Source organism: Canis aureus, chromosome 6 (genome assembly GCF_053574225.1).
Source record: "Canis aureus isolate CA01 chromosome 6, VMU_Caureus_v.1.0, whole genome shotgun sequence".
Classification (NCBI taxonomy): Eukaryota; Metazoa; Chordata; class Mammalia; order Carnivora; family Canidae; genus Canis; species Canis aureus.
Genome location: NC_135616.1, coordinates 80353551 through 80376174, shown reverse-complemented (window position 1 = coordinate 80376174; position 22624 = coordinate 80353551). Strand labels below are relative to the sequence as shown.

Below are 22624 nucleotides of genomic sequence, written 5' to 3'. Positions count from 1 at the left end.
CTCTTTCTCTGTGTGTGTCTCTCATGAATAAATAAATAAAATCTTTTAAAAAATAAAAATATAAATAAATAATAAAATAAAAATCTGTGCTTTACCTCTATCTATATTTCTGTATCAGTGAAGTGCTAGAGGAGGGCTTTGGTGGTCAAGCCTTTTGTTGGGAAAACTGGATATTAAGTTCAAGGTGGTAGTGGCTAACTCTTGACATATCCAGTGATTTTATTTTATTTTATTTTATTTTATTTTATTTTATTTTAATATTTTATTTATTTATTCATGAGAGACACAGAGAGAGAGAGAGAGGCAGAGACAAAGGCAGAGGGAGAAGCAGGCCCCATGCAGGGTGCAGGGAGCCCGATATGGGTCTCGATCCCGGGACTCCAGGATCACACCCCGGGCCAAGGTCAGGTGCTAAACTGCTGAGCCACCCGGGCTAGTGATTTTAGTTTATCATATTTATTTTATTTTTTTAAAGATTTTATTTTTTCATGAGAGACACACACACACACACACACAGAGAGGCAGAGAGCTAGGCAGAGGGAGAATCAGGCCTCATTGAGGGAGCCGGACGTGGGACTCAATCCTGGGACTCCAGGATCACACCCTGAGCTGAAGGCAAGCGCTAAACCCCTGAGCTACCCAGAGATCCCCTAGTTTATCATATTTAAAAGGCTTTTTACTTGATGGTGCATAATGAATAAATTCATAATGCCTGGACTTGTTTCAGTATTGGATACCTTGTGTAGTAACTAGGTGCTTTAGTCTGTTCATATAAAGTTCCACTTACAAGCATCTTGTAAATATTGTTCGGGAATATGTTCAGTATCACTTTAGCTTTTTACTGTGTAGTTCGTTCTGTTTATGTGTTCTCTTCAAGTCATTTATACAGGTTAAATGAACTCCCTACTTTCCTGGAATGTGACTCTCATCTTAATAGAGAGGAGACTTTACCATTTGAATATACCTCCCACTCTGCAGAAAAGCAGCTTGTCTTTGTGCTCTAATGAGCTTATTTTATAGCATGTACATGTGTGCATGGATGGAAGAAAAGTCTGGAAAAGTGGTTTGGTTATTTCATGAGGTATCCGGTTTCATTACCTGCAGTGGCTGTGTCCAGCACACATGTAAGGCTTTAATCTTAAAGGTAGTAGGAGGTTTAAACTACTGTTGGTAGTGGCTGCTCTAGAGACTTTTCCATCCAAATACATCTGTAAAAGAACACAAAAGCTGTTGAAAACACGGAGATCCTCAGGAATTAATTTACATAGAATGTGAAAAGCATGTATCTTTCAAGAGAGGTAAATGTGCAAGGAAGTTGGACTTCAAGAAGTAACGTGTGCTGAGTAATTGCTCACATTGTTTACTGTGTGCTGGGCAGAGAGTGCTCTGCTCTATTGCATGTCCCTCATTTAATCGTCACTGCAGCCCTGGAAGTGGGCCTTACTATTAACTCCATATTATAACATGTGAAAATTTAGCCACAGTGGGACATGCTATCCAGGGTCCTTCACACGACTCAGTGGGACAGGATTCAAATGTAGATCATCTACCCTGGGACCCTTGAGTTTTAGGAGAGGGCTAAATTCTCTCTGACATGGTCCTTGACTGTTAACTCCTTTCTAGATGGCAACACTTGGGGAAGCCCGCCTAAGAGAAATGGAAGCCTTGCAGTCTCTCAGACTAGCCAATGAAGGGAAGTTACTGTCACCTGTCCAAGATGTGGAGCTGAAAGTCTGCCTATGTCAGAAGGCCCCAGCTGCCCCTATGATCCAGTGTGAACTCTGCAGGGATGCCTTCCACACTAGCTGTGTGGTGGTACCCAGTATTTCACAAGGCCCCCGAATCTGGCTTTGTCCCCATTGTCGGAGGTCAGAGAAACCTCCTTTAGAGAAAATTCTGCCCCTGCTGGCCTCCCTGCAGCGTATCCGAGTTCGCCTTCCTGAGGGAGATGCACTTCGATACATGATTGAGAGAACCGTGAACTGGCAACATAGAGCCCAGCAGCTGCTTTCATCAGGGAATCTCAGATCTGTGCAAGATCGAGTGGGCTCAGGACTGTGGTATAGCAGATGGCAAGCTTCAGCAGGACAGGTGTCTGAGACCAACAAGGTGAGTCTGGACTTCGCCGGTTACTGGAATCTGCCGAGCTCTGTCCCTTTCCGCAGACCCTTTCGCTCTGGTACTGCTGCTGTTCCTGGTGACCTACCAGCACGCACTTTTCAGCTCCTATCACTTTGAGGGGTGTGTGTTACTGTGTTGTTTTACTTTCCTGTGCTCCTAGCAATCAGAAGTTGTCTCTCTGCCAGTCTGCTTCTGTAGAGCAGATTTCACCTTTTCGTAGATATGTACAATTTTCCCATTTATGTGTATGAATCCAGATACATATTTAAAATATGTATCCAGATACATAAAATATGTATCCAAATTCATATACATGAATTTTTATAATTTTTGCTTGACTTTTTCCCCCCTTTTCCTCTCATATAAGTCACTGACCAGAAGGGAAAGTGCTTTCTGCCTTGTGTCTCTTACCACCCTTTGAGGAAAGAATAGGTTTTGAAGTGTCCGAGTACTGTGCTGCTTCAGAGGAAAGGCAGAGGGTTTCATACCACCCATGCTCTTTCTGCTAAAAAGCTAGCTTCTTTTGACCATCACTGGGATGAGCAGAGGTTTTTGTCTTCCTCCATAGGAGGTGACTGCAGGAAAAGAATGTGAAAATATCAGGAAAGTTACAATCAGGAAGGCATTATTCAGTCTTCATACAAGTTTGACTTGATGACTTTTAGATCTCATACAGATTTCTCTAGCAGAGATCTCACAGCTCTCATGTGCTATACTAACACAGTGAATTATGAGTTAAATGTCAAACAGATCAAAGATAAAGATAAAAAATTGATTTCTGTCATATTTGTTTCCTTGTTTTCTTTTACATTTCTTTCCAGGCTTGTAAAATACAGTCAATGCCTGGCACTTAGCAAATGATGAATTAAATTTTTGTTGCATAGGAGGAGTTGTGATTATTTGGGCAGCCTACAGGGGAGACATTTATATTCTTGTTTACACAAAATGCGCTAGAACTTTACCTTTATTTACTAGTTCATAGTTAAAGGAGTGTTCTAGTGTGTGTGTGTGTGTGTGTGTGTGTGTTTTTTTAAGATTTATTTTTTTATTCATCATAGAGAGGAAGAGAGAAGCAGAGATACAGGAGGAGGGAGAAGCAGGCTCCATGCCGGGAGTCCGACACGGGACTCGATCCCAGGTCTCCAGGATCGCACCCTGGGCCAAAGGCAGGCATTAAACTGCTGAGCCACCCAGGGATACCCCTCTCCTAGAGTTTTTTTTTTTAAGATTTTATTTATTTATACATTTATGAGAGACACAGAGAGAGAGAGAGAGGCAGAGACACAGGCAGAAGGAGAAGTGGGCTCCCTGCAAGGAGCCCGATGTGGGACTCGATCCCAGGACCCCACGATCACGCCCTGAGCCAAAGGAAGATGCTCAACCGCTAAGCCACCCAGGTGCCCCTCCTAGTGCTTTTTAATAAACATTGAAGAAGGAAGGAAGGTAGATGTGCCTTATTTCCCAATAGTGCTCTTGACCTCTCTGGAATCATTCTAGGTAAAACCAGGAAGACTAAAGGCTTGGTCCATAGGAGCTGATTTGGCTAAATCTAAAGTACCTTGAGACTTACTTTCAGGAAAGAAGTTCTTTCCTGCTTGCCTGCTTGATAACCCAAACTCCTTTCCTTGCACTGTTAGAAGAATTTTTAATTCTGAAAAAGCCTTTCTATAAAATGTTTTCTTTCCATTAGGTGTCTCAGCCTACGGGCACAACATCCTTTTCCTTGCCTGATGACTGGGACAGCAGAGCCTCGTATGTACACTCTCCCTTCTCCTCTGGCCGGAGCTGTATCCCCCTCCATGGTTTGTAATTATTATTATTATTATTATTATTATTATTATTATTATTGGGATTGGGTAGTAACAAGTGATTTTGCACTAGGTTTTTGTTGTTCGGATATATAAAAAGACTATCCTCAAGTGTTGGTTATGGGCTACTGTGTATTTGTAAGGTAGGAGAAGAATCATGCTTTTGAAGGTTTATAATGCAAAGCAAATAGAAGAAGCCTTTAATACATTGCTTTCAGGGGTTGAAAGGATTAATCCCAGGCCAACTGACTTTTCCACATCAGTCATTTCAGTCAGATGCTAAGTCATGGGCTCCCTAGGGGGGACCTTAGAGATAATCTATACTTGAAACCTAACCTCTTTTTTTTTCTTATATAGTCGACTCGAACAACACAGGTTTGAACTACACAGGTCCACCTATGCACAGATTTTTTCAAAAGTATAGTACAGTACTGTAAATGTATTTATTTCGTAGGGTTTTCTTTTTTTTTTGTCATAGGGTTTTCTTAACATTCTCTTCTCTCTAGCTTGCTCTATTCTAAGAATACAGTATATAATACATAAACATACAAAATATGTTAATTAGCTGTTCATGTTTACTGGTAAGGCTTCTAGTCAACAGTAGGCTACTAGTAGTTAAGTTTTGGGGGAGTCGAAAGTAACACATGGATTTTCAACTCTGCAGGGATTCAGCACCCCCAACGCCTTCCACATTGTTCAAGGGTCAGCTGTACGCATACATGACTGCCTTGTGAGTTCTGGGGCAGCCGTGGCTAGAGCCCTGATCCTTAGTGTGTTTGGTAACGGGGCTGGAGCTACCTAATCCACTTAGATTGCTCACAGCCTGGCCTATTCTGTGCTTGATAACAAAAGCTGTCAAGGCAGATGTATGGCCTCTTTGCGTTCACAATAATTAAGTGAAGAGAGGACTCACTGTAAAGTTAGTACTTCCCTAGTAATCAGAAGACTGAGAAGGTGTAGCTTGAGCTCTTATATTGTGGCTTTAGATACATTAAGTGAACCTAACTTCAACTGAATGTAATTTTATAAGGACAGGGCGGCAGTGGTATGAGGGGTAGTCCTGCTTTTCTTGCAGGTCTAAATGTCCATATGAAACATTCCTTATTGTCCTCACTTTAACAGGTGTTAGTCCAGAAGTGAATGAGCTGTTGATGGAAGCCCAGTTGCTCCAGGTATCCCTTCCTGAAATTCAGGAACTTTACCAGACTTTACTTGCAAAGCCAACCCCTGCTCAGCAAACTGACCGAAGCTCACCAGCTAGACCCAGCAGTGAGAAGGTGAGTGTCTGACAGGCAGCCAGGGGAATCCAGTCTATGGTGGGAGAGTTTGATATTTAGTGTCATTCTGTCTAAATAGTTTGGTCGATGAGATAATGTCTTTTTTTTTTTTTTTTTTTTTTAGATTTTTATTTTAATTTATTCATGAGAATACACAGAGAGGAGAGAGAGGCAGAGACACAGGCAGAGGGAGAAGCAGGCTCCATGCAGGGAGCCCGATGCAGGACTCAATCCGGGGTCCCCAGGATCATGCCCTGGGCTGAAGGTGGCGTTAAACCGCTGAGCCACCTGGGCTGCCCAAGATACTGTCTTGATCCAGAAAAGGGTGCAGACTATCTACCTCACAACCCCATTCCTAAGACTCACATCTTGGAGTTTGGTGCTGTTTTTATTTTTATTTATTTTTATTTTTTAATAAATGTTTATTTATTTATGATAGTCACACACACACACACAGAGAGAGAGAGAGAGGCAGAGACACAGGCAGAGGGAGAAGCAGGCTCCATGTACCGGGAGCCCGACGTGGGATTCGATCCCGGGTCTCCAGGATCGCGCCCTGGGTCAAAGGCAGGCGCCAAACCGCTGCGCCACCCAGGGATCCCTTGGTGCTGTTTTTAAAATGAACTGTAAGACTTTTCTTTTCTTTTTAGCGTGGTGCTTCTCATCATTTTCATGTGATAATAGCTAGAAGCAGAATTATTTTTCTTCTGTAAGAGAAATACTGTAGAGATGAAAATGTAATTATAGCTGGGAAGGCCTTTTGGTATAAAGCTTTCAGAATGTAGAGGATATTGGAGCTAACATTTAATGAATGCTTTAACTGCTTTAACCCTAACAGTACAGCTGGTGTGAGGACTGGGTCCTCAGACTGGGGTGCCTGTTTGGAGTGCTGACTTACTTGAAGGGATAGATACCATGTATGTCCTGTTTCTTAGCATAAAGATGCCACTACTACAGTAGTGAGCTAGCTGACCTATAACATTCAGAACTCCTGAGAATATAGTCAGGATAAAGAAGAATCTCACTTCAAATACATACTCCCCACTGAGTGTGGAGCCTGATGTGGAGCCGATGTGGAGCTCCATCCCACGACCCTGAAATCATGATTAAAGAGGAAGGGATTAGCACAGCTCCTTAGAATTCTGTAGGTCAGAGGACAAGCATATGCGCCTAGCTAGAAATTACTTGGTAGTCTCTTCCTCATGGAGTTGGCAAAGAGAGGAATGTAGGAGTTTCCCCCGTCTCCTAGTGCTAATTTGAAAGCTAATCATGCCTTTAACATTTCCTGCTTCCACTATTTCTTTTGATAGCTCCAACAGTTAAGTTAGCTACACTCAAACAGGTTGTCCTATAAGACATGAGGGGACGTGGTGGCAGTGGTGTCAGGGTACAGTGTTATTTTTCATTTTATGTAAGTCTTCTTTACACCTGATGTGGGGCTCAAACTCCTGACAAGGTCAAGAGTCATGTGCTCTTCCAACTGAGCCAGCCGGGCACCTGAGATTGCAGGATTTTTCAAATGAGACCATCTGGTTTCTTTTTTTTTTTTTCTTTTATTTCATTCTTTTTTAAACAAACACCTGATGAAGTTCATATACTTTTTTAAAAAAAATATTTATTCATGAGAGACAGAGAAAGGGAGAGAGGCAGGACACAGGCAGAGGGAGAAGCAGGCTCCATGCAGGGAGCCCAATGGTGGGACTCGATCCTGAGTCTCCAGGATCATGCCCTGGGCCAAAGGCAGGAGCTAAACCACTGAACCACCCAGGGATCCCCCCATCTGGTTTCTCATACAGCTAATACTTCACTGGTTTGAGTAACACGCACACTGTGGGCTAAAATTGAACCTATCTTCCCTCCAGAATGAGTGCTGCCGCGGGAAGAGAGATGGAATCAACAATCTTGAGAGAAAACTTAAGAGACGCCTGGAAAGAGAAGGCCTCTCCAGTGATCGATGGGATCGAGTGAAAAAAATGCGGACCCCCAAAAAGAAGAAAATCAAACTGAGCCACTCCAAGGACATGAACAGTTTCAAGTTAGAGAGGGAGCGTAGCTATGAATTAGTCCGTTCTACCGAAACCCATTCCCTGCCCTCAGACACATCCTATTCCGAACAGGAGGACTCTGAGGATGAAGATGCCATCTGCCCAGCTGTGAGCTGCCTGCAGCCAGAAGGAGATGAGGTCAGTGAGGTTTGGGCCATAGAGGACGTGCTTTCCCTTAACTCAGAAACCCTGTAAGCTACACCTCATCTCGCTGGGTCTTTCTCTTCTGCTTATCTGCTTTGAGCTGATCTGAATGGATTGCTCAGCCCTCCCCCACTGATATCTCTGCTCTTACCATCGTTCCTGGGTCTTCTCCCTTTTCTTGAAGAAACTCTTATTCTTCCCTTTTTCCTTTTCCTGCTCTTCCAGCTTTCACCGTCCCGGCGCTAAGAAGGTGGGAGGGATGCTGATGTAATGCCCTTTTGCTTACTTATCACAGGGCGGCGCTGTCTTAACCCCAAAGCAGTCACGACTTGAAGAATGGCTTTGACTTGGTTGCTTTGGCTGGTGGGCCAGCTACACTCATGTGGCGTAGCTGTTGTGCCAGAGGTCCCAGTGGTGGGACAGTGGCCGTTAGTGGCAAACGGCCTGACTATCTTGAGGCTGGCCTGCCCAATTTTGAATCACATCTTTTCCTCTGAAAACCCCGTCTCCCTGCTCTTTGTAACCAGGTGGACTGGGTCCAGTGTGATGGCAGCTGCAATCAGTGGTTTCACCAGGTCTGTGTTGGTGTTTCTCCAGAGATGGCAGAGAAAGAAGACTACATCTGTGTGCGCTGTACTGTGAAGGACGCACCAAGCCGAAAATAAAAAATACAAACACAAACACCCCCCTCACCCCCACCCACTTAATGTAATTCAGGACTCCAACCGAGAAGATTTCTTCAATTTCTCAGCAAAGCTACAGGACTGGTATTCAAACCAGCCTGTAAACGGTGCTATTTCTATTCCTTACGGGATCATTTTTCCAGAACTCTTTGAAAAAAAGACAAAACAACTAAAAAATTTTTTGACACTTTTTGTATTTTTTTCCTTAAGAGCTGTTTGTGGTTGTTGAGGTTTGAAATGCCGACTGCTTTTTTTGCAGGGGTTTCCACCAATTTGGAAGGCATTGGAGCTTGCACCTTTTCATGTACAGCATTAAAACCTTACCTCTGTCTGGGATTTACCGGCTTAAGAGTCCAACTCAGTTTCAGTGCCCAGAAGGGCACCAGAAATTCCAGTAAATCCTCATTTGAGGAATTTCTCTCTTGTTTACTCTGTTACCATATCGGGGAACTTAAGTTTTTCACTTTTGGGGTTTTTGTTTCTTTATCCGCTTTTCTTTTTCCTGGTAGACTAGGTTTATTTATCTAAGCAATAACTTCTATGTTGGTTTCAGTGGCTGGAATTAAAACAAAACAAAACAAACTTCCAAACAGTGTGTTGGTGCTTTAGCATTTGGTTGATGTACAGAACACAAATGTCTAGTTTCTAGTGTCACTGATGAACTAGTGATGTAGAAAAGAGACTGCTCTGTAAGTAATTGCCACAGCTGTATTTTGGCTTTTCCCCTGCCCCTTCCTTCCTCTCCTATTTTTTTGGTAGCTTGTATCAAATGTTGCAGTTTTTATTGTGGAATAAATCCTTGGTCCTAATTTAACACTAAATGCTGGTTATTTAGAGCCATTAGACTACATACAGCTTCTCATGCCCCTCTACCTTGTGGGCTTTGAAGAGCGAGAGTGGGGGTTGCTTGCTTTTGCCTCTGCCCAGCCAGGCTGTAGTAGCAGTGTCTGGCGGGCCATATGCCTCCAGTCTCTGCTAATAAAGAACCCCCGTCCAGTCTTCACCGAATAGAATTTGTCTTTAAAGCCATGCTTTTTTAAATAAGATTTTCAGAATGGTGGCAAGTCATTCCAATCCTCAAGTCAGCCCTCCTTGTGGAAATGATGTCTTTATTATATTTGAATTGACAGGGACACTTGGTGTTTAGGGTTAAGATGTCCAAAGGAAATCTAAGGAAGATGATCCTTGCGGAGGGCTAGGAAATTATGGGTCAAGGGACAGCTTGTGAACACACAGGCTCTGCCTCCGTGATTTCGTTTCCTGTCTTTTTCTAACTCTAGCTCTTGTTACTGGTTGTTGATAGTCCACAGCCTTTCCCGTCTTTTCTTTTTCAAAGGGCTCTGTTCTGCAGTGGAGAAGACCTTCTGGTGAACAGAGAACAGACTCTTGCTTGGTTTTTCCTCTTCTGTTGGTAATACTTATTTTCCCCCGTTCTATAGCCATAAACCTGGAGATGGGTAGAACTAGTAGGTCTTTAATAAAACAAAAACAGCAGTTTGTAATGTAGCAGAGATTTAAATGTACTATATCCCCTTTGATGCAATTCAAATAATTAAATCTCTTTAAGAATGACTTGTAATTGTCTGCAGTTTTCCCATAGTCGTTGCAATGTCTCTCCTTGTCTGATGGGGGTTCTGGGGCCAACAGAGAAGAAGAGTCTCCAGAGTACAATCTGGAAGAGTAGTGGTTTGGACTTTTTTAAGTATCCAAATCCTTAGAACCCCCTGACATTGGGACAAAATGCCTGCTCTCCCAGTTCCTTTGGGAATATAAGCTAAAAGGGGACACTGCAGCTAAAATGGAGCCTTTGCCTGTAGAGAACTTTTGCCCATCTGGTATGCACCTCCTTGGCCCTACTCGGTTTCTTCCTCACCTATGGGTTCACAATCCCTGACGACAACATCCTGGTGACGTAGATTCTCTGCCTCTATGAGTTAGAGGAGGAAAGGCAAGGATGTGTGTATTTGCTACCCCCTCCCCCATGTGAGAGTGTCCGCTGCCCAGGTGATACTGCTGGTGAATGACAAAGGCTGGGCAGCGTCTTCCAAGTCTCCTGTACTTTGCCTCCTACCTTGTGCACTGACACAGCAAGGGAACAGAGGTACAGCTACCTTCTAATCGGTACCTTCTGTTAAGTACCCAGCTCGACCACAAAATGATGTCACCTAAGAACCTTGTGTACTGTGTGTTAGCCATGAAGCCGGTCTGTGTCCTGGAGAAACTTTTGCACCTGGAGAAAGAAGAGAAGAAACAGAAAACACACAGAGAAACTGATGCTCCATGTCAGTGGTCCTGCAGCTGCATGAGGTGTGAGAAGGAAAGACTGGTGGCCAGAGCCTGAGCCCGGGGGGTGAAGGAGCCAGTGCGCTTGGCACCGAGGGTGAACCAGTGCCCCTGCCCCCATGCCAGTGGCTGTTGTGTTTTTGTTCTTCCTTCCAAATCAGACTCTGGGGGTTTCTTAGGCAGAACCCAGAAAGGGCTTGCTGCTTCTGCAGCCTGGAGAAAGATGGTGTGATTTGGACTAGCCGTAAAGGAGGTGGATGTCTTTACACCTTCATTTCAGCGTCCTGGGAGGTGGAACTCCCTTTTGTATCTCAAGGTTAGCCTAAAGCCAGGGATGCCAGAGGTGGGTAAAAACCCGAGTTTCCCCGCTTCATTCTGCCAGACAGCTTTAAAAAATGATTTCATGTTTTGGCAGAAGTATCTGAGATTGAGTCAATTTGCTATTAAAATTAACATGACCTTTTGGGTGTTTGTGCAGGAAACCCTGAGAGTGGATCCAACAGAGTGGATGCCTACCTTGAAGGGGGTAAAATTTGGTTTTGCCTCATCCCTTTTTGTTGGGCTCTGAAGGCCCTTTGTATTGGGTTTCGGCCTCTTCTGCTTTTACATTTATAATCCTGCTGGGTATTTGGCACTTGTGGCTTGGATCAGGCATTGATGGATGTTTAGTGCCCGTGGTTGTGGGCTCAGCCCTGCCTAGGTTTGCTGCCGTAGGACACAAACTGGAATGGATTATAGATGGTCTGCCTGTAACAGGAGATAGAATTGAACAAGTATTTCAAGAGTCCTCACCCATGACCATTCAGTACCTGACTGTGCTAGTCCGTGCTAGGCATCAGCTCGCATTCAGAGGTCTGTCTGCCGTATTGATGTAGAGAACACAGCCCTCTTCTGGTGAAAGGTTGCCTGTTGGGAAGAAGAGCTGAGGAAAACTGTGAAGATCCAGTGCCTTGATTTAGCTCCATGAGAGTCAGAGTCCTTTCTCAGCTCCCAGTTGAGCACCAGAGATGATGGCCTCACACCTTTTGCCCCTGTCATCAGTCCCTACCTAGCATGTGGCTCCTCACGCCTCCCAACTTCATGAGAGGTTCCATGTATAACTTGTAATAGAAATGTTATTGAAAAGCTGCCTAAACAAAACATTGTATAAAGTTAGGAACTTGTGTAAAGTAAAACTGTTGTAAATCCATTTTGAAAGTATAAAGAATCAATTTGTAAAGTGTATTTCAAGTCTTCCAAATTCATGTAAACGAGTTTTCATGTTTCATGGTTGCTTGCATAGGAATACCTCTTTACATTTTTGTCGGTATGAATGGGATGGTTTAAACCAGCCAACAACAGGTCATCCAGCTCCCTGTTTTGGGTCTGGGTTAATTGTATAGGATGAAGGGCTGGGACATGGTGAGTCTGGATGTATCTTTTATTTTCAGGATAACCTGCTGCATTGCCATCGAGGGATGGAATTGTGATGTCATTTGATGTATTCCAGGTGAGTGGAGGCCAAAGGACTATTCTTTCTGTTTCCCCTTAAATGGAAAGAGAAATTAAAAAGTTGCCTTTCTAAGGAAATAAGTCATTTTTTCTAAAATAAGTACCCAAGAAACCTCCCCTCCTCCCAGTCTAGTTGGAGAGGAGTGCGGTTTCAGGCCCTGACTCCTCAGCCCATGCCAGTGGTTTCCCCTGGACCATAATTTTAGCGGGAACTTCAAAAAAAGCCCCTTTTACATAGGATTGGAGCAGGTTGACAGTTAATTGAAAAGTCAGTTAAGTATGAAAAAGTTGTACATAGAAGTTAGCCTGTCGTGCACAGTTAATAAAACCTAAAATTGAGGAGAATCACAGAAGGCAAGGAAGGACCTTCATTCACCATAACCGTCATGTAGGATCTGCTTTTCAGCTGGGACTTCTTTCCTTTTAAACCGTAACCCTGAAGTGGGGCTTGAAATCCCCATCTCAAGATTTTTTATTTTTTTAAGGTTTATTCAGGAGAGAAGCTGAGACACAGAGGGAGAAGCAGGCTCCCTGCAGGGAGTCTGATGTGGGACTCGATCCCAGGACCCTGGGGTCACGCCCTGGGCTGCAGGCAGATGCTAAGCCGCTGAGCCATCCAGGGATCCCCTTCCCACCCCAAGATTTAAGGGTCACATGCTCTACTGACAGCCAGCCAGGTGCCCTAGCTTGGGCATTTAAAATGGGTAAGGAATTTGGAAGGAATTGGACTAAAGAATTCTAGAAAATTTACTCCTTTCTCCAGTCTGCGGGGTTTCATCTGTATCTAATTCAGTATCAAGTTTTACAAGCAACTCAATCTAGATGTTTTTTTTCAAGTCACGTCTACACCCAAGGTGAGAATCCTGGGATCGAGTCACGTGTCAGCCAGTCACCTGCTGTGACCCCCCCCCCCCCATCTAGTTTTTATACAGATGGTTTTCCCTTTTCCCTCAATCCATTGGTTTATGTAACAATTAAAACGAGTACTCACGGACGGACTAGAGTGTGCTGAGGAAGGGGTGCGGCCTCGCGGTCCGGCTCCCCGGGCTCGGGAGGGGGCTGCTGCCGGCGGCGCTGCACGGTGCCCCGAGGGGGCCGCCCCGGCTTCCACCTGCCCCGCGGGGGCCCCTGCGCGCCCAGCAGCCGGCCCGGCCTTGACCTGGCCCCGCGGGCACCGCGATGCCACGATGCCCCGGGTGCCGAGGCGGGTTTGCTGGGCTCCAGGCCGAGCGGGCCGGGCCGGGCCGGGCCGGGCCGGGCCTGGGGCTCCGATCCTCCTGCTCACGCTCCACCTTTCCTGGCTTTGGTCCAGTGGGTTTACGTGGAAGTTCAGGGGAAAGCGGGAAGGCCGGAGCCTGGGGACGACGGCCCCGTCGGCCCTGGGGGTGCCCCCCACCCGGGGGCGGGGCCGAGCCGCCTGGAGCCCCGTTGCTTCTCCCCGGGGCCACCGCCGCGGGCGGGTACGAGCGGGGGCTTCGCAGGCGGGTCCCCGGGGGGCGGGGGCGGGGGCGGGGCGTGGCGAAGGGCTGGAGGGGGCCAGACACCGCCCGGCGCCCCTAAGCCGGCGGGCCCCGGAGCGCGCGCTGCCGGGCGTGGTTCCCGGGGCTCCGCGCCGCGTCTCCCGCCGCTCGCGGGGTGCCGTGGTCTCTGCCGTGGGCTGCTGCGCTGGACACGGGGCGCGGCGGCGGTTCTCGCTCGTCGCGGCCCGGCCTCCCGACGGGGGGCGCTCGGCACCCAGGGCGGGGGCCGCGGAGGGCGGCGGTCGCGGTCTCGGTCTCTCTCTCTCTCCCCCGGGCGGGCGGGCCTCGCGCCGGAGCCTCCCCGCGGCAGCACCAGGGGGCAGCAGAGGCCCGGGGCTGGGCGGCTCTGCCCGGGTCCCAGCCGGGGGGCCTGCGGGTGTGGACGCCGGGCCTCCCGCACCTGCCGGCTGCTCCCTGCGGCGCCTTGGGATGCAGCCGAGGGCAGGGCCAGCGCCTCCCGGGTCCGCGGCCACCTCCCCGTCGGGGGCGTCGTGCACCCGAGGTCCAAGCCCTAAGGCACAGCCAGTTCCTGGGCTGCTGGCGTCCCGGGGGCCCCGCGCCGGGCCCGGGATGCGGAGGACAGAAGCCCAGGAGCTGCGAGCTTCGCGGGAGGGACCTGGACGGCCGAGAACAGAGACACCTCGACCCGACCCGCGACCCCGAACAGTCCAGTCCAGTACGTGCCCGCCGCGTGGTGCCGCTGAGCCGGTCGACACTGGCCTACAGGGTCCCGGGAGGTGGACGCCGGCCTCCGGCCTCCGGGTCCCGGGACAGCCGCCTCCCCACCCCGGGGGGTTGGCGTCGCCTCCAGCTCCACCGAGGGGCGGAGCCCTGGATGCAGACCTGCTCCGCGCGGAGGAGGCGGAGGGGCCGGGAGCCCGCCGAGCACCTGCCGGACTCACAGCGTGGCGGGAACAAGACGTGGGCTCGGGCAAGTCGAGGGAGAAGGCATTTCAGGCCAAGAAACGGGAACCGTGATGGGAAATCATAAATCAACACAACCCTTAGCATGTGCTGAGCACTCTTCTGAGCACTTTGCATGTATGAACTCGTCTAGTCTTCACAACATCCCAGTGGCCTTGGCGCTGAATCCACTTTACAGATGAGAAACGAATTTAGAGGTTAAGGCTGAGGCCCGTCCCACTGTACAGAGAGGAGCCCGGATTCAAACCCAGAGAGTCAGCGTCCAGCGTCTGGGCCCATAAGGACAAGCGGGGAGGCCCCCGAGTACCCTCGGGCTTAAGTGCTGTGGGCTTCAACCCCACCAGCGGCAGGCTAAGGTTTGCAGGAGCCTGTTTTTAAGTGAGTGAACATCGTGTCCCGAAGTGGTTTGGGTGTCGAGCTGCGTCGTCACCATCCCGTATCTGTTCCTCAGGGCACCGCACAGACCCCTACATCAAGCTGGACAAGGCTGCTGACCTGGCAGGTGTCATCATGCAGCTGGCCCACCTTGCCCTTGCACAGGCAGCACTGTGAGCCTTGTGGACACTGCCTCGGGCTCCTGGCCCGCCTGCTGTATCCATTTTATTCCCATTAGGAACACGATGCACTTTCCTCCCTTCTGCACTCCCCACCAGGCTTTCTGGCCAGTGTGGATGGTAGGCCTACTCCAGAGCAGCATATTGTCATTAAACTGGTTTCTGTTGGGGAAAAAAAAATCCCGGGGGCCTCCCCCGCATTGGCCCCCTCCCCTCTGTGGGGCAGAGGCCACGTGTTCTGGCAGGGAGGCCCGGGAGAGCTGTAGTCAGTGCCTCCCAACCCCCATGGAAGCCCGTGGCCTGCGTGGCGTGCCCACCAAGCCTGCCCTAGCCGTGCCCTAGCTGTGCCCTAGGCCTCGTGTGCAGCAGGCAGGTAGCCCAGGCCTCTACACTCGCCAGCTCCCCTGGGCAAGTCCCAGGGCTCCTGCTGCCTCCCGGAGCTCCGGGTGGTCCTCAGCACCTGTCTGCCACAGCCGCGTGCTAAGGCCCTGTGGGGGCAGCTGGGCTTGGAGGCCACCCGGTGGAGGAGCCAGCAGGGGAAGGGACCGCACAGGGCCCTGCACCCCACCCCCACCCCCATGACTGGTTTTTCTGAAACATAAAACTGATCCAGTTCTTCTTGTGTTCCCCACGGTTTCTGTTGCCCCCTAAGGAAAATCCAAGCGGCTGATCCGAGGACCCATCATGAAGCGTTTCCCCTCGTGTCCCACAACTGCCCCGTGGGCCCCAGCAATCTTCACCTCCCTAAGCAGAGCGCTCCCCCGGCTTCTGTTAAGGCCCCTCACAGCGCTTCCAGACCCGCTGCGCCTGTGTCTCCACGGCAATGCCTTCAGGTGGGCCCAAGGGCTTCAGCACATGAAGTGGAGGCCTCAGGTCAGGTGTCCAAGGTCCCGGCTGTCTGACCCTGACCTTGAAGATCTCCGGGGGTGTAGGCCTCTGTGACCTATGGCTTCTCTGCCTTCTCTGCCGGGAGAGCCTGTCCCTTCATCCCCCCCACCCCGCCCCTCCCAACTGGTCCTGTCCCTGAAGGCAGCTGAAGGTGACCCCTCTGGGAAGCCTGCCCATATTTCCTGCCTCCAACCACGTGGTCCCTGGCTCTTTCCAGCCCCCCCACCCCCACCCCTGCACCCCTGCCCCAGTACCATACACTCCTCTGCTGGCGCCTGTGGCTCCCTGCGTGTGGCTGCCCCTTTCCCCACATGCCTTCCCTAACTTCCCTAACGGCTCTGACCTCCAGGCCCTAACAGCACACCAGGCAGATAAGATCCTTGCTGGTGGTAAAATCTTGTGGGCGGGATCGATGGTGAACACGTGGAGGAGTCAATGAGTCTGCAGATTTGCACCCAAGGCTGAGAGGGAGGGTGGCAGGTGGTCCTGGGGACACCCAGGCAAGCAGTAGTCCTGGAGCTGCTTCCCCAGATGTCCCCTGCTCCGGCTCCATGCTCTCCTCCCAAAGCTAGGGCGCAGGTAGGGGCAGAGCTGTGCTACAGCCTCAATTCACGGAGGGTTTTAAAGGACTCGCGACATTTAAGGGCCGGGGTTAGTGATTCAGGAAGTGTTACGACTTACTGTTTTCCATCTCCTTGATGATGGGTAGCTTTATTTTTTATTTAAAAGTTGTTTTTTTCTTCAAAGTAAAGTCTATCCTCAACGTGGGGCTCGAACTCATGACCCCAAGAGCGAGTCCCAGCTCTACCAGCCGAGCCAGAGCCAGCCAGGAGCCCCAGGGATGGGTAGCTTTAAAGCCCGTGTTTGCCCTCCGGGGGGAGTAGACATCCTACCCTTGGATGATTCCTAGTTCTGAGCTGCTTGTTCTTCACATTCCAGAAAGCAAGCACGTCTCTGCATATACCACCTCCTGCTGCTTTTTGAAGTGGCTGGATGAGGAGGCACTAATTACTGGGCAGACTAATCCAGAAGAACCATCTTCTCTATTAGAGGAGTGAAAAAACGCTCAGAGATTTTTACCTGGGAAGTGAAGCCATGTCACTGGTGCTTCACGGGGGAAGGAGGACTTGTCTATTCTGGTGTTTAAAATATTACTCCTTTTTTTTTTTTTAACTCTTATTTATTTAAATAATCTCTACACCCAACATGGGGCTTGAACTCACGACCCCAAGGTTGAGTCTCCCACTCTTCTAACTGAGCTAGCCAGGCACCTGTAAGATTATTACTCCCTTTGAATCTGAGATGGAAAATAAAAAACACTTTTAGACAAATTAGGGGATAGAAGAATATGAAAAAAATGAAGTCCCCATGATACTTATTAGTTCCTGGAATATGATAAAACTCTGAAGTTATTATTTGTGACTTTGTGAATTTCTTTTATATGCCAGATATGGTCCTGAAAACATTAAAATGCTTCCCCCCTAGGAGTGTAAAATTATAAATTATAGATAGGAAGTCCTTCTCCACCCTCCTCCTCCTCATCCTGTTGTATTTAAGAGTTTTATTTGACTCCGTTTTATTTATTGTTTTGTTCCTTGCACAGGGAATAATTACAGTTCACTTACTCAGTTTCCTGGAGGAGGTGGCCTTCACTGGCCTTTTGGAAACCAGGGATTTTTTTATTTTTAATTTAAACCTAAGGATTGTGGATTGTATAATTATTTTCTTTCCAAATAAGAAATGATTATTATTACATTTTAAAAATCACAGAACTCCAGGGGCACCTGGGTGACTCAGTTAGTTAAGCATCTGCCTTCAGCTCAGGTCATGATCTCAGGGTCCTAGGATGGAGCCCCCATCCGGCTCCCTGCTCAGCGTGGAGTCTGCATCTCCCTCTCCCTCTTCCCCTCCCCCTGGTTGTGCTCTGTCTCTCTCTCTCTGTATCTCAAATAAATAAAATCTTTTTAAAAAAATAAAAATCATAGAACTCCAGTCTGAATATTATTAGACACACAAACACACACACACACACACAAAATCACTAATTTCGGGAATCACTTCCTATAACCCAAAATTTGACTGAGTTAGGCTTCAGGGAAGATTCCAGTTCAACCACACACACCAACTTGGGATAAATAGAAACACTGAAGTCTTTAGGTTTCAAAGGCCCACAGTTGCAGGTAGGGTATTTGTTGGAGGAGATCATTCATGCTGGGATAGAATCATGCTGGGGTCACCACTGCTTTGGATTATATGATATGTGATTTTGTTCATGGTTTTCTTTCCCCCCATCTGATGAGTTAATGTCTTCTGTATTAAGAACATCTCTATGTGATATCTAAAGGTTAAGTGGATTTTAGTATGAAATATGGTAATTTAAGTAAGATTTTAAATACACTTGAGGTTGGTACGTCCAAACTCAGATTAGCAGGTGAAAACCAAGGCCTTTAGTGACAGGAATTGCACATAAGTAAATTTATACAACTGTTTGCTCAATGCCCGTCAGTAAAGCAGGTGTGCTTCAGTGGAGAGTATAATCCTTGTTTGCTTAGTTGTCAGAAACAATAGGAACTGCTCCAGAAGAGTCCTAGGGACCCGTGGAGGGGAGGGAGGATGGGAACCACAGCTTTAGGGCCTGTGAGTGTTCGGCTGTGTGGGAACAGAAAGCAGGAAACAGGGAGCTGGCCTGGCCTGTGCCTGCGGTTGGCTAGCCTGTCTCCGGCTCTTTTCTATTTGCTCTGACAAAAAGCAGAGCTTTGAAAAGCTTTGGGAAGACAAAGGCTCCCCCAGAACCCAGGGGGAAAGTATCCGTGTGCTAGGAAGTGCAAGTGCTACCGGCCCCTGGGAGAGGGGGTCCTAGAATGGGATTATTTACTGAAGACAGGCCACTGACTGGGGAGGCGCAGGGAAGCTGGGTCCGTCCTGGGGAGAGGTGTGATGGGGGAAGAGGCTGCATTTCCCTGCTCTGTGCTCTCCTACTACGGAAAACCAGAGAAGTGAAACCTCCGGGCAGCTCTGTTCAGTGGAACGTGCTGAAACCCTGTGGCCGGTGGAGTTACAGGCTCTTTCTCCCCAGAGAACTCCTGGAATTGGGCAACCTTCCTGCCGTCATGGATGCAAAGTGCGGGGGCTGGTATGGGGGGGGGCAGTCCTCTGGATGGCCCCTGCAGGAGTGCATGCAGGTGGGGGCTGGCGTCTAAGGCTACGCAGCGTTCATCCTTTTTCCCAGGACCAACCTTTGAAAAACAAAGGGTCAGATAATTGGCTGGGGGTGGAGGGTGGGTGACTTCCATCCTTTCCTGCTCCAGCTGAAGCCCAGGGGAATAAGCGGGAGGGAGGCTGATCTCCTGATTAGGTTTGTAGCCCAGACACTCCTGGTCCTGGTGAATTAAAAGAACATTAAGGCCATAGGCAGAGACGCTGCATTTTTCATTTAACCAAACTGATTGACTCTAAATATTCTGGAAAGGCTGGCGGGCTGCTTCCACCCTGCGGCAGGGTCCCAGGTGGACTCAGAGCTGGGGGACAGGCAGCAGTGGGGCCAGCTGGCGCGGCTGGCTCCGAGCGATGAGGCTGCACTCCGAGCCTGCTCCTGCGGGAAGCTCCTGCAGATGCTCCTGCAGATGCGCGCTCGGTATGGGGTGAGCCCCTCCGGTGAAGCAGCGTTCCGGGGATGCACCCCGGCTGAGGCTGGCGCTGAGCGTCCTCCGGACAGTGTAGGGCAGCCCGTTCAGTCCCTCCTACATCAGACTCTGGGCCGCAGGTGCGGTGCAGGTGAGCGGGGCTGAGTGTGAGCCCAGGGCCGGCGGGCTCGCTCCCCTCTCGCTCGGGCAGCCCTGCCCCAGTGCTTTGGGGCGAGGAGGCTGGGGGTGTTCTCCGGGGTCCCACCGCTGCCTCCCCCTGCCCTCCAGCCTCAGATCCGTGTCCTCTCTGCAGTCCTTCACCTACGACTGTGTTCTTTCAGTCGGTAAATGCGGCCTGAGGGCTGACACCGGCCAGACCCGAAGGCCGCCTGTCCCTCGCGCAGGGGCGGCTGCTCCCGGCCCGGCCTCCATCAAAGTTGCGCGGAGAGCGGACGTGGTTGCTCCGATGGTGCCGTTGGCGGCTCCTGCGGCCCCGCCCGGGGTGAGGAGGGGGCGCGGTGCCTGCAGCTCGGCGCCACCTCCTCCCGCGTGGCCTCCTGGCGGCTCCTTCCTCGCGCGCCGCTCGTGCCCACCTTGACCGGGCGTCTCGGGGCTGTCATTCAGCGAGTGGGGTTCCCTTCTCTCCCCTCCACCTCCTCCCAGACCCTCCCCGCCCCCACCGCCCTGCGCCCCCCACCCCCGCCCTGAGTTCTCCCAAGCATCCCCGTCGTCACCCCTCCGGGCTCGGGGGCCTTACGTGGAGGAGCGCGTGGGGACGGGGCTCGGCGATCCCAAACGGCCAGAGGGCTCCCGAGCCCGGGAAGGGAGCCCCGAGCTGCCCTGGGCTCCGGAGGCCGGGGCGGGGGTGACGCTCCGGCTCGGGGCGGCGGCCCGTCGCGGGCGGGGACGAGGACGCCCGGCTCCGGTCCGACTGTGCGGGGCCCGAGCCCGGCCGTGACCTTGAGCGCGGGGCGGGGGCGCGGAGGGGAGCGGGGCGCGGAGCGGAGCGGGCCCCGCAGGACAGGTCGGCCCCGGCCCCGCCCCGGCCCGCCAGGCCCCGCCCCGCCCCGGCCCGGCCCCGCCCCCGGCCCTCCAGGCCCCGCCCCCGCCCCGCCCCAGGCCGCCCCGGGACCAGCCCAGGCCCCGCCCCCGATCCACCCCCGCCCCGCCCCGGCCATGCCAGGCCCCGCCCCCGGCCGCCAGGCCCCGCCCCGCCCCGCGGCCCCGCCCCCGCCCCGCCCCGCCCCCGGCCGCGGCTCCTCCCCTCACTGCAGCGCCCGCCGCCTCCCGCCTCCCGCCTCCCGCCTCCCGCCGCCGGGGCGCAGACGGCTCAGCTCAGCAAGTCTTGCGGCAAAGGCACTTCGGGCCGAGTTGGGGCCGGGGCGCAGCGGGACACCGGGCCCGGGGACGCACGCCCCCCGCGCGCCCTCTCGTCGGGCACCGGGTCCTCCGCGCCGCCGCCCGGGTAAGTCCGCCCCCGCCGCCGCCCCCGCCGCCCCCGCCGCCGCCGCCGCCCCTCGCTCCCCCGAACTTCGTCCTCCGGGTCGGTTCCGTCCTGGGCCGAGGGGCGCGGGGCGCGGGGCGCGGGGCGCGGGGCGCGAGCGGAGCCCGGCCGACGTCCCCAGCCCTCCCCAGCCCTCCCCAGCCCCGGGGCTCCGCGGCCCGCCCTCCCGCCGGGCCTCGGGCCCCCCGCGGCCCCCTCCCCGGCTGCCCCAGACCCGCCGCGCTTCGGGGACCCCGGGCCCGCCAGGTGGGGGCTCTGCGGGCTGCAGGGGGCGGCGTCCCCGCACCTGGGAGAGGGCGGCGGGGGACCATCGGGTGTCGGGAGGAACTGGGACGGGGACGCCAGAGGGGGATGGAGCGCCCCGAGCCTCCCTCCAAATCTCATGACTCAGCACGACCTAGGACGTCCCGTCCCCGCTCAGCCCTCCCGCAGGGCTGGGCTCCCGGCCCCAGAAGGGCACAAGCCCACCTGCTCTTCCCGACTCCTTCGTTGCCCTCCCCACTTGGGGTCCCCTCCCTCCGCGTCTCTGTTTACGCCCCTTTCCCTCAGGACACGGAGGGGGGCTTCATTTATTTTATAACTAAAAAGGTTGTATGATGATTTGTCCTCGTACCCCATTTACCCAGTCCCTCCCCCACTCTCCTCTCCTGGTCCCATCCCCACATTCCACAGGTGCCTTCCCGACACCCCCAGCCCCAGCCGGCCAGGCGGGAGGGGGCCTCTAGAGCCCCAGCTGCCCCTCCGCAGCACCCCCCCATTCCCTGCTGAGGCGGACAAGTAGATGTTCCGGCTGCTTTCTCCTGTGGCAGCGGGAAGGCGCAGGACGTAGGCGATGGCCCAGGAGGGGGGCACTGCGGAGAAGGGCAGAGGCTGGACGGGCGGGGGGCCCCGGTTGGAAGGGGTGGGCACAGGGATGAGCAAGTGCTTAGGCCCTGTGTACCTGGAAAGACAGGAAGGTGGGCCAAGGTGTGACCTGGCCAGCTCTGGGGGTGCCTTCCCCTTCTTGGTCCCCTGCCGCCCCGAGAGGGTCTCCCCGGGCAGTAGATTATCCTCAAGCTGAGCCATCCAGCTCCTGGTGACCTGGGCACGTCATCGGAGGGTGTGAGCATGAGGAAGACCAGAGCCCGGACCCTTGCCAGTCCTGTCCGCTTGCTTAGGTCCGAGTGCAGACCCCGGGCTGCCGGAAACATCTGTGTCCACTAGAGAAACCCAAAGAAGAGCCATTGCCCAGTGTCCCTAAGATGGGGCCAGAGGGGCAGGTGGAAGGGGCAGGCCTGCAGCCTGGGTGGGCCCCAGGGCTGAGTCAGCATCAGGGGTCCACGGCTTGCAAACAGACCTGGGCAGCAAGCCCACCCCTCGCTGCTTCTCTTCCTCACACCCCGGGAATGACAAGTGCCAGCTCAGGCTTCTCTCCCCGCTGCAGCCAGCCTCTGTCCCTCTTGGCATCGGGCAGATCCCTGGCTTTCTCCTCTAGGACACCGTGGGGGGACTTGCCTTTTCTGGGCCCCTCCTGGCCCACTTTCCGTGCTCTGGCCAAGGAGGAGCTGGGGGCTTCTGGAAAGCTGAGAAGGGGAAGGCAGATAGAAGCGTTCGACTTCAAGTCACAACAGACCTGGCTCACTGTCCCCGTAGGAGGAAGAGACCAGAGGTCGTCCTCCTTTTCAGGCCCAGCTGTGACGAGGGTGTACATGGCACTGCAGACAGCCAGGGCTGGGTGAGCTTTGGAGATGGGGAGCAGCCTCTCCCCTGCCTCCCTGAG

The 22624-nt window shown here is 52.0% G+C and overlaps 2 protein-coding genes and 1 long non-coding RNA gene across 10 annotated transcripts in view; 2 read left to right on the top strand and 1 right to left on the bottom strand.

The window, feature by feature from the left end:
* KDM5B (lysine demethylase 5B) overlaps nucleotides 1–17418 on the top strand; it is an 86486-nt gene extending 69068 nt beyond the window's left edge. For 4 of the 8 annotated variants that reach the window (XM_077902497.1, XM_077902496.1, XM_077902501.1 and 1 more), the window contains exons 23-27: nucleotides 1624–2109; nucleotides 3812–3923; nucleotides 5052–5206; nucleotides 7069–7389; nucleotides 7923–11585. In XM_077902497.1, coding sequence (XP_077758623.1) covers nucleotides 1624–2109; nucleotides 3812–3923; nucleotides 5052–5206; nucleotides 7069–7389; nucleotides 7923–8060 — 1212 coding nt within the window. In that variant the 3' untranslated portion in view covers nucleotides 8061–11585. The other 4 variants (XR_013382479.1, XM_077902499.1, XM_077902498.1 and 1 more) reach the window with 4 other exon arrangements.
* LOC144316519 (uncharacterized) lies at nucleotides 16734–20032 on the bottom strand. The gene is made up of 2 exons (XR_013382480.1): nucleotides 19687–20032; nucleotides 16734–19488 (listed from the first exon to the last, which is right to left on the bottom strand). It is a non-coding gene; the product is annotated as an uncharacterized LOC144316519 (long non-coding RNA).
* Nucleotides 20033–20667: 635 nt separating this feature from the next.
* SYT2 (synaptotagmin 2) overlaps nucleotides 20668–22624 on the top strand; it is a 78924-nt gene continuing 76967 nt past the window's right edge. Inside the window, exon 1 of the mRNA XM_077902494.1 lies at nucleotides 20668–20826. The gene's annotated coding sequence lies outside the window, so the exon portion shown is untranslated. The remainder of the gene's footprint in view (nucleotides 20827–22624) is intronic.